Genomic DNA, 10,655 nt, shown 5'->3' with positions numbered 1-10,655 from the left:
CCCTCATGCAAGCACAAGAATATCTATCTAATAGTAATGGGTGGTTGTCTTCAGGCGACCAGGAAAACAACGCATCCACACCCACCACCAGTAATAGGTATGCAGGTCTCCACCCACCCTCGGCCCTGACCTTTATCTCCGGCCCACATGCACATCATGGTAAAGGTATAAACAAGCATGAATCCCATCCTGCTTCAAGACTCTACACAAACCGAATCACAACCACACCATGGGCCCTCCATCAAAACCCCAGACAATCGCCCACCGCGGCAAAACCAAACACCCAAGCTCCACCAACCCCCGATCCTCCCACTACCCCGAGAACACCCTCGAGGCCTTCCGCGCCGCCGCCGCCGCCGGCTGCGACGCCATCGAGACGGACCTCCGCATCTCCCGCGACGGGGTCATCGTGCTCTGCCATGATCGCTCGCTGGAGCGGTGCTATGGGGTGAAGAGGTTCGTCGACGAGTGTCCGTGGGAGGAGCTCCAGACCCTGCAGACCGCGCAGGCGCCGCACGTGCAGATGCCGCGGCTGGTGGATTTCCTAGCGCTGCTTTCTGAGCCCGGGTGGGAACGGTTGTGGGTGTTGTTGGATATCAAGGTACAGTATAGTATTCTATTCTATTCTACCGGAGTGCAACGATACTGACCGGAATAGGTGGATAATCTCCCCGAACGGATCATACCGCTTCTTGTGCGGGCGTTCGAGTCGGTGCCCTGTTCTACGCCGTGGTCGGAACGCGTCGTGCTCGGGTGCTGGTCGTCTGCGTACTTCCCGCTGTGCGAGAGCCGTCTCCCCGGTTTCGAGACTGCGTTGATCTGCTTCGATCTGTGGTATGCGCGGCGGGTTCTGCGTGGGAGCGGGGCGTCGGTCAATGTCAATCAGAAGGTGCTGATGGGCATGGGGGGCGGGTTTCTGGTGGAAGCGCGCGCCGCGGGTCGGCGGGTGTTTGTGTGGACTGTGAACGAGCCGGGTTTGATGCGGTGGTCGATCGATCGGAAGGTCGATGGGGTTATTACGGATGATCCGGGACGGTGTCGGGCTATGGTACTGGATGCGACGAAGGGTACGAGTCCGCTGGGGATTCGAGACGGCGAGAAAGTCACTGTTTCGCAGAGGGCCCAGGCATGGGCTATTTCGCTTCTGGTAGTCATGTTTGGATGGCTCTTCCGACGGAGATTGTTGTCTAAATTGGAGAAGCGAAACAAGAGCGAGTAGATAAGAGTTCACATTAATCATTAAACATCCTATTCACATGGCCGACCGAATACCAAGTATGTTACACCAAGTATGCACAAGCAAGAGTATCGACTGAAAGGCAGGGCTTCTGAAGTGACAGTGGGGGATATATAGCGTATGAACAATAAATGTGAAGAATTGAAGTGAAAAAGCAAGGGTATATAACGGTCCAGACGGGATCAAGAACGAGTGAAATAAATCCAAAATATGTAGACCGCGAAGATGAGCGGGTAGAGCATTACTTTCGCCCAAGGTTCGATCAACGATGTCCCTGGTTCATCAGGACAAATTGAACAGAAAAATGGGAGATCATGTCATCATTAACCGGGTCGTCCGCCTTTCCGGGAACCGTCGGGCGCCCGCAGGGGAAGGCCCACGTGGCACATCCAACATTCCGGGAGGGCGACGAGAGCCAGGACCAGGACCTGGGCCCAAGCCAGGACCAGGGCCAGGGCCAGGGCCAGGGCTGCGTGGATACCCCGAAGGCATCGGGGGGTAGTTGGGGGGATGTGCCGCCAACGGGGAGGATGGTAGGGTCGGTCGGCGCATGCGATGGGGCGACATGGACGCAGCAGCCCGACGAGCATCGCGTTCGCAGTATACTCTGCCGTTCCATTCAAAGTACTCGCCCTTCAGAGGAATCCAGCAGGTTCGACAGGTCAAACATTCGGGGTGGAACTTTTTGTGATCCGCCGGCCCAGGGCCGCTTCTCTCGTTCGTTTCGAGGTACTGGCCTTCGATACCCTTGTTGCATGCACTGCAAAGGGATCCGTTCAGTTCGTGATAGTGCTGCGCACAGTATGGGCGGTCATTCAGGACGTAGAAATCGGCCGTCTCGAATGGTGATCGGCAATGACAGCAAACGAAACATTCGCGGTGGTATCGCCCAGTCAGGCGGCCATCCTTGGACGATACTGATTTTCCCAAAATCGCCTCGCCGCATCCCCTACAACGCCCTTTTGAACGAGTTGGCGGTCGAACGGGGGGCTCTGTCGCCGATCGAGTAATCGTGGGCCGTACTGGAGGCTCGTCTCGAGATCCGTGAGCTTCGTGAGGTACTCGAGGTTCGCGCGGTTGCTGAGGAATTTTGGGTGCCTTTTCTGCCACCAATGACAAACTGCCTTGACTGATGGCTGGGTCGGTTGGGGAGTCGGGACTGAAAAGTGAAGCTGGAATTCGTGGGGGTTCGAGATCAATAGGACTTTCGGTCTGCTCGGTTTCGGGCAGCATTGTTTGCGGATTACCCTTCGCCTGCAGCTCTTCGACGACTCCCAGTCGGCTCGTCTCTGACGGCTTTCGTCTTGACAGGCTCGCTTCCGAAGGAAGACTGGAAATCGAGGTTCCGCTTCGTGTTTCAGAGGGCGACGACTCAGAAGAAGTCGAGTTGTCTGCCGCATCGGGAAAATCGAGTCCTAGAGCACGAGCAAACTTGGAAACAGAGGTATTGCTTTCACTGCTCGCATGTGTGCCTTCCCTCGACACCTCCTTGGGCTCAGATTGCGGGACGGCGGGTTGTAGAAGGTCTGGCCCTGAGGGGCGGAATGCTTTGTATGACACGTTGGCGGAGGACGAGGATGACGATCGTGCTTCAGCGGGATCAAGCCAGTCAGCGGGCAAGCCAAACGAACTCTGCGATGGGCTTCGGAAGAAGAGCTCAGCGGAGCCTCGCGTGCTGCTAAGACGGTCTGAATGCGTGTGAGATGATACACGCAATGGATCAGGAAATGGTTTCTCGGCGGTTGCTACCCCGAAATCGAAGCCGCTGAAGCTGTTGCCCTTTGCGTCATGCTTCTGACTTTCCGTCCCAGCTGATTGCTCGACTGAGGACGAATGCTCAATCAAGGGTTCTAGATGGGTTGCGCGGACAGATGATGCCTCTTCCGTATATTGATGTGACTCTTGAGCAATACTTCCGAATGAGGGTCGTCGACTGGACATGGCAGTCGATCGCTTGGAGCTGTTTTCGCCATACCGAGTACTCGCGGCGGATGTTCCGTAACTACTCCTGCTGTCAATCGAGTCTCCATGTCTATGGGTGAATGCTTGAGCAGGAGGTACATCGTGTTGTTTCGTCGAAGGCGGGGGGGAACGTCCTCTCTCAAACCCTGACAGGCGCGCACTCTGTGGAGGCAGCGGAGCCTCTCTACCCATCGCATGGGCAAATTGTGGGGAGGGCACTGGTGGTGCGGTTTGGGCTATTTGCAACTGAGACAGAGAAGCATTTCGTTTTTTGGACATCGATCGTGGCAAGGGGAAGGCCGGCAAATCGCCAACTGGTTTGATCACATCAGGGGAATCAGGTTCATCCAGAAAGGGGGAGATGCGGTTCCTTTGCTGCAAATATGGCGACCGTTGTCCTGTTGATACTGAAAGTGGAGATGGGGTCAGAGAGTCCTTTTCACTCTTTGATAGATCTTCGTTGGGGTGCAAGAACGGTCGATCTAGTAGATTCAGTCACATCAGTCCATGTCTTTTGATTGGAAAAGAAAACCTCGACGCTGTATCCATAACATACTCGCTAATAAGGGATCGATGCGCGGTGGAGGCCCCGGTCGTCCCAGCCTGGGTCCAGACGGGTTCCTCAAGTGTGTCGAGACTGTCGCAGAGTCGGACTTCGGGGGAGGCGATGGAGGGGGCGGAGATGGAGGTGCTTTGACAGAGTCAGTAACGCTGGTAGACAATTGATATATTTCACAGTCGAGTAGCTACCTGGCCCAGGTTTGCAGACATGATCTCCCATCTCCGAGATCTCGACACTCATCCCACAGTTGGAGCATTTGATGGTGGGCAACAGGCCCGCGTCCATTAGTCCCGCCATGTCGACCGACAAGAGGTCTACAGGATATACGGATCACTGATATTGTTCGTTCATTGAATTGATAAACAGGCACAGAGGCGAATGTATTCCTCCGATCAAGCAGTAGCCGTCATCTGTTCGATTTGCTCGATCTACCAAAACTGGTCACCATACACGTAGGGATCCCTGCTCGTTTTGCATCGAAGACTGATATTTCTTCTTCTTGTTCTTATTGCCCGGCAGGTCGAATCCTGCGGTTAAAGTCGTCAAACCAAACCAGGAATAGCGCAATAATCAATGCTCGAGATGCATAGAAGTAGTAGTAGGTACATGTCAAACTGCAAGGAGTGGAGGAAGAGGAAAATGGATGATAATAATAGTTCAGTTCTGTTGGAGGGCCGGGTTTCTGTCGAGTGGGACCAACTGCGAATGATGGCCCTCGTGTGACGATCCAGAACTTAGTGTGCTTTTGTTTTCTACGGCGCGGCCCCAATCAGGAGTAGCTCAGGATAACACGCGTTCTTGAACTTGTGTTAGTCTTTTGATCTTCTGTATTTTTCTCGCGGCAGAAGTAGGCTGTTGGCGGATTAAAGTAAATGATCGAAGCTACGAGATGTTTGGTTTGCCTGAGGCGTCCATCTCTGATTGGGTGATGATATTTTCCGTTTTGGCCCTTCTGGGGACTCACGCCCCTTTTCCCATGAACCACACACCATATTGGCCTCTGTTTCTTGAATCCTTCCGACCTTCCATGACTCTTTCAGATAATTCTGGGTTTCTGATCGAATGGAACATCACTCAATTCGTCCGAATTAATTGAGAGACTAACCGGGTTTGGAGGAGGCTGCGGGTTTACTCATGATTGTGCCTTGGCCTCTCAGGAAGTTCCATGACAACCCCTGAACCAAGAACCACCGAAACTGCAAAGCCGCCGATCGTTCCTCAGGGGCAACTGGTCACTCTACTGTCAATCCATTGGCTGTCAATAAATCAGCCCTGTTCCTCTTTGGTACGAAACTCTGAGGTTGTATCCATAATCCAACCCTGATGGTGCACGAGCCTCTTGGGTGATTCCTGATCCATTTAGCTTGTGTTTTCTTGCCGCTTATGTTGATATGATTACCTAGGAACAATGCTCTCTCTTATTGCTGAATCCTTCATCTGTCTTGTGACATAATACTCTGGACTCAGAGGTTACTTGCAGGCACCTCTGGAGGTTGTTCGGGCGGCTTTCGTTTGTGTTTAGGTGATAGCTTCCTTCGCTGCAAAGATGTGGACCTGCCTTCCGCCTCGAGGCAAGGGGCGCAAAGTTAACCAGCGATGGTAGCTGCACTCAGCTGTCACGATGTGGGATAAGGAGTCGATCGCGGGACATCAACGGAGACTTCCAAGTCGGTTGAGGATGACTGCAGATTCGAGCATATCATCTCACCGGCCAGGCTTCTGGAAGGTCAGATTGCCGCATTTTTGAGAGACCAAGACATTGCCGGATACTCCAGATGATTGAAATTCAAAATACAGGTTGTACCATGGTTGCGTGAAAATCACTTTTCGACCTTGAGCTTCAACTATGAAAGACCAAACTATCGATGAGTCTTGAGACTCTTCCTTCAACTGCAGGAAGATATTCGTGGCCGTTCCATCTCCTAACCAATCGGCAAATATGCAGATTGTGATGGCTCTTTTCAGTCGATGAGCTCACATCTCCATTGCCCCTGGCATCTGATAGTCTTCGATGAATTCCAGCACCCTCATGGATTCGAGGCTCAGGAGTTGGGGAGCTCGGTTCTCTTTCTGGCAAGTCGGCACTTTGAAAGACAGCGCATACAAATTCTCTTAAATTCATACACGCGATCAACTCGGTCTTGCGATTGTATGATTAGCTAGTAGCTTGAGACCTCATAGGCAGAAGAGCTGGGGCACTAGAATGACTGTCCGTGGTTTATCATCGTATCTCTTACAATGGACGTTTATGACTGCAAAGTGGACTTGGATCTAGCGATAGTCTGGCATATTGATGCATTACTGTATCTCAAGCTTGCATAAACAATTATGACCTGAGTGAGGCCGTCGTGTTAATGTAACCATGGAACATCCAGCCGGGCTTCCCGCCTACTGCACACCGCAACATTCCAGGGGCAGCACCATCAAGAGGGCCATCCTTACTCCGTCCTCCCCGGTCTTCAGGCATTCGTACACGAATTCTGATAAATATATCTCTTCTGTATACTCCGTACTAGCATGAGAATCAAATTCTTTGATCTTTGCTTGCCTTCATTGAACCATCCGCGTTTTTCAATGTGCGAGACGGCGAGTCTGGCCCCGCGAGGCCAAGACCAGCTCCAGTCTTCTCCGTATCTGCTCCGTACTCCATCCATACTCCGTAGACCGCCAATTCCAAAGCGGAGCAACACTGCAACAGTAAACTGTTTTCGTCCTGGTCAATAACACTCGGCCCACTCTGTTCGCAAGCGATGCAAGCGCAGACCACATGTTGTCCTTTACTCCTGAATCTGATCTCGATGCGTTGTCTCATTTTCTCAGAGACATTCTCAATCTAGGCACGTTCCATGTGCTCAATTGCCTGTTGTCAGTTGTCAGTCGAACTACTAGTATCAAAAGACATGAGACACTATTCATGAAGTCTGTCACTTGTCCACTGTGGCTCGCGAGTTCAGTGGTAGATAAAGGACTAGGCGGACTAGCTTTGAAAAACGACAGCAAAGATTGAGATTGACGGAACAGTGGCGCCCGACCTGCATTCTTGGAACCTCGAATAATAAATGTTAACTTAGCGTCAGTGTAGTCTAGCGAGGAACAGCGTGTGCTCGGCACGCAGGCAGCAATTTGTTGGGAGCTTCATCAACAGTCGACTATCCATTGATTATCAAGGATCAGGTAGCAATCAATGAGCAAAGATCCCGAAAGAATATACAAAGCAAAGTGTTGCTTCGATCTGTACGAAGGCAATTACATTAGTATTATGGACAGTAGGTACTAATGGAGGGGTACCTGGAGGGGCACGAGACACTGTACTTTTGATGATAGTAATCCACACCGCAACTGACTAGATATTCACTGATTCTTGCTTTCTGTTTTCATCGTTATTCACTAGCAAGTCACTACTGTCAACCCGGGGCTAATTGGCGTAGAACCTTGGGGAATATTCACAGAGATGGGGAGTGGGTTGCGGAGCAGAGCGGGAGACATCGTGACTAAGGAGTGTCGTAGTCCGCTTTAAATATCCTTCCGTTTTCCCTCGTCTCCCCCTCGGTCTTTCTTCCTTCTCCCTCAACACATCGTACATCAGCTTCTGTTCCCCAGTCCAAGAATTTCCTGGTTCTAAGCTTCCTGATCACTCTCTCTGAGGCGTGATCGCTTAAAAACCGTCAAAATTTTCGGCACACTTCTCAACTCGTAAGTACTCCGTCATACCTGGATGTTTTCCCGTCTCCAGGTCAGGGAGCTCAATTGAGCTTTCTTTCCTCGACTTGCGAGTGAATATTGTCACAATTGATCCAAGCTGACATGCTTTGTCTCTAGGCGTCACCACCCGTTCAACGGCCGGCGCTCATCCTCTCGTGGTGGAGCACCGGATAGTTCACTGTACATCCAGTAAATCACTCGAGCTTTAGCAGAATAATCAAAGTTCCGACAAGTTTCAACGCAATGGCTCCCCACGCAAGCTCGGATGTTGCCGCCAATGGCGCCGTGAACGGGTCGGCTCGTGCCACCAGCGCTCCTCTCTTCACCGTCAACTCGCCCAACGTTGAATACACTGACAACGAGATCAAGAGTCAGTATGCTTATCACACCACTGACATTGCTCGCAATGCCGATGGCAAGATGGTCGCCACTCCCAAGGTGACCAACTACCAGTTCAAGGTTGACCGTAAGGTCGGCAAGGTTGGTGTGATGATGGTCGGTTGGGGTGGAAACAACGGATCCACTGTGACTGCTGGTATCATTGCCAACCGCCGTGGCCTCGTCTGGGAGACCCGCGAAGGCGAGCGCGCTGCCAACTACTACGGCTCCGTTGTCATGAGCTCCACCGTCAAGCTGGGTACCGATCGCAAGACTGGTGAGGAGATCAACATTCCGTTCCATGACATGCTTCCCATGGTCCACCCCAATGATCTTGTCATTGGCGGTTGGGACATCAGCAGCATGAACCTTGCCGATGCCATGGATCGGGCCCAGGTTCTTGAGCCAACCCTCAAGCAGCTTGTCCGTAAGGAGATGGCCGAGTTGAAGCCCTTGCCCAGTATTTACTATCCGGACTTCATTGCCGCCAATCAGGAAGACCGTGCAGACAACGTCATCGAGGGCGACAAGGCCTGCTGGGCTCACGTCGAGCGCATCCAGAAGGACATGCGGTGAGTGCAACCAACCTGATCCAATGATGTGAGATGCTAACAAATGCAATAGTGACTTCAAGGCTCAGAACGGCCTGGACAAGGTCATTGTCATGTGGACTGCCAACACCGAGCGCTACGCCGATATCATTCCCGGTGTCAATGACACTGCGGACGACCTGCTGAACGCCATCAAGACCGGCCACCTGGAGGTCTCTCCTTCTACCGTTTTCGCGGTGGCTTGTATCCTGGACAACGTTCCTTTCATCAACGGATCGCCCCAGAACACTTTCGTTCCCGGTGCCATCCAGCTTGCTGAGAAGCACGGTGCCTTCATCGGTGGTGATGACTTCAAGTCTGGCCAGACCAAGATGAAGTCTGCTCTGGTTGACTTCTTGATCAACGCCGGTATCAAGCTCACCTCCATTGCCAGCTACAACCACCTGGGCAACAACGACGGCAAGAACTTGAGCTCTCAGAAGCAGTTCCGTTCCAAGGAGATCTCCAAGTCCAATGTTGTTGACGACATGGTTGCCGCCAACCACCTCCTCTACAAGGAGGGCGAGCACCCCGACCACACTGTTGTCATCAAGTACATGCCCGCTGTCGGTGACAACAAGCGTGCTCTGGATGAGTACTACGCCGAGATCTTCATGGGTGGCCACCAGACCATCAGCTTGTTCAACATCTGCGAGGACTCTCTGCTTGCATCCCCTCTGATCATCGACCTGGTTGTCATTGCTGAGATGATGACTCGTATCACCTGGAAGTCGGCAGATGAGGCCGAGTACAAGGGATTCCACAGTGTTCTCAGCGTTCTGAGCTACATGCTCAAGGTATTTGTGTTCATGTTGTCTTTCTGTGGCGCATATACTAATGGATTACAGGCTCCTCTGACTCCTCCTGGCACCCCAGTCGTCAATGCTCTCGCCAAGCAGCGCTCGGCACTGACCAACATCTTCCGTGCCTGTGTTGGTCTCCAGCCTGATTCTGAAATGACTCTGGAGCACAAGCTCTTCTAAACAGCACTGTCCTTCCGGATCATGCTATCATGCTATCGCATCTGCCTATCAATAGCCAACTATAGCCGCTCATTAATATGATTGCCATTTCAATCACACCTTTTTCGGTGATCTTGTAGTTTTCTGCATTGCGTATCATGTTGGAAATAAGAAGCAGCAGACTGATATTTATCGAATTCTTGCCCAACCCGAAGCCATGTAGGGCAGATGACAGCAACCCGTCTAATCATGAATGCATCCACCTAGGCAGATTCTGATGCCACCTACTTTGCCCTACCAATCTCGCTATACGCATTCAAAGCTGGCTGACCCCCAAGATGTGCGTAGAGCACGGTCTTCCCAGTGAATTCGCCCTTCTTCGCCAAATCAATCAACCCCGCGAAGCTCTTCCCTTCATACACAGGATCAGTGATGAACGCATCCCTGCTTGCCGCGTACTCCATGGCCTTGATCGTCGCCTCGCCAGGCACCCCGTAAACACCATCATGGTAATTCTCGTCGAGAACGACATCCTCCTCGGTGATATCCTCCTCCTTCAGCCCGATCCTCGCCGCCGTATTCTTCGCAATCCGCAGCACCTGCGCCCTCGTCTCCGCCGGCTTCGCCGACGCATCGATCCCGATAACCCGCCGCTTCCCCTCACCAGGATACATCCGCTCAAGCAACTTGAACCCGGCAATCATCCCCGCAAAAGTACTCCCCGTCACCGCACACACAACCACCACATCAAAGAACACCCCCATCTCCCGCTCCTGCAGCCGCACCTCGAACGCCCACCGCGCAAACCCCAGCCCACCCAGCGGGTGGTCCGACGCCCCCGCAGGGATATAGTACGGCCGCTCGCCGCGCGCCTCACACTCCGCCAGCAGCTCCTGCAGACTGCTCTTGTGCTCGATGCCGAAGCCGGCGGGGTGCAGGCGCACGTCGGCGCCCATCAGCCGCGACAGCTGGATGTTGCCCACCCGTTCGTAGCCCGCGTCGGCCCAGTCGACCCAGTGCTCCTGGACGAGGCGGGCTGTGAGGCCGGCGTGGGCGGCGGCGGCGGCGACCTGGCGGGTGTGGTTGCTCTGGACGCCGCCGATGCTGAGGAGGGTGGTGGAGCGGGTGGCGAGGGCGTCAGCGAGGAGGTACTCGAGTTTGCGGGTTTTGTTGCCGCCGTAGGCGAGGGCGGAGTTGAGGTCTTCGCGTTTGGCGTAGATGCGGGTGTGGAGGTCGGTGGAGGTGTTGGGGAGGGGGTGGAT

At 53.2% G+C, this 10,655-nt stretch overlaps 3 protein-coding genes across 3 annotated transcripts; 2 read left to right on the top strand and 1 right to left on the bottom strand.

The window, feature by feature from the left end:
• Window positions 1-229: 229 nt before the first annotated feature.
• On the top strand, window positions 230-1,219 carry CDV56_101632 (glycerophosphodiester phosphodiesterase; the record flags this gene model as incomplete). Its single annotated transcript, XM_026755251.1, has 2 exons — window positions 230-601; window positions 659-1,219. The coding sequence occupies 2 exons, from the start codon at window positions 230-232 to the stop codon at window positions 1,217-1,219; spliced, it is 933 nt and encodes a 310-aa protein (XP_026609625.1).
• Window positions 1,220-1,549: 330 nt separating this feature from the next.
• Window positions 1,550-4,058, bottom strand: CDV56_101205 (uncharacterized protein; the record flags this gene model as incomplete). The annotated part of the gene is made up of 3 exons (XM_026754824.1): window positions 1,550-3,681; window positions 3,756-3,890; window positions 3,950-4,058. 3 exons carry the CDS (start codon window positions 4,056-4,058, stop codon window positions 1,550-1,552), a joined length of 2,376 nt encoding a protein of 791 aa, XP_026609624.1.
• A 3,648-nt stretch (window positions 4,059-7,706) lies between these two features.
• On the top strand, window positions 7,707-9,414 carry CDV56_100377 (inositol-3-phosphate synthase INO1; the record flags this gene model as incomplete). The annotated part of the gene is made up of 3 exons (XM_026753996.1): window positions 7,707-8,413; window positions 8,466-9,228; window positions 9,280-9,414. 3 exons carry the CDS (start codon window positions 7,707-7,709, stop codon window positions 9,412-9,414), a joined length of 1,605 nt encoding a protein of 534 aa, XP_026609623.1.
• Between the last annotated feature and the right edge of the window lie 1,241 nt (window positions 9,415-10,655).

The sequence above is a fragment of the Aspergillus thermomutatus genome (genome assembly GCF_002237265.1).
Source record: "Aspergillus thermomutatus strain HMR AF 39 chromosome Unknown NODE_459, whole genome shotgun sequence".
Classification (NCBI taxonomy): Eukaryota; Fungi; Ascomycota; class Eurotiomycetes; order Eurotiales; family Aspergillaceae; genus Aspergillus; species Aspergillus thermomutatus.
The sequence above is the reverse complement of the archived record's forward strand: the minus strand, read 5'-3'. Positions and strand labels throughout refer to the sequence as shown.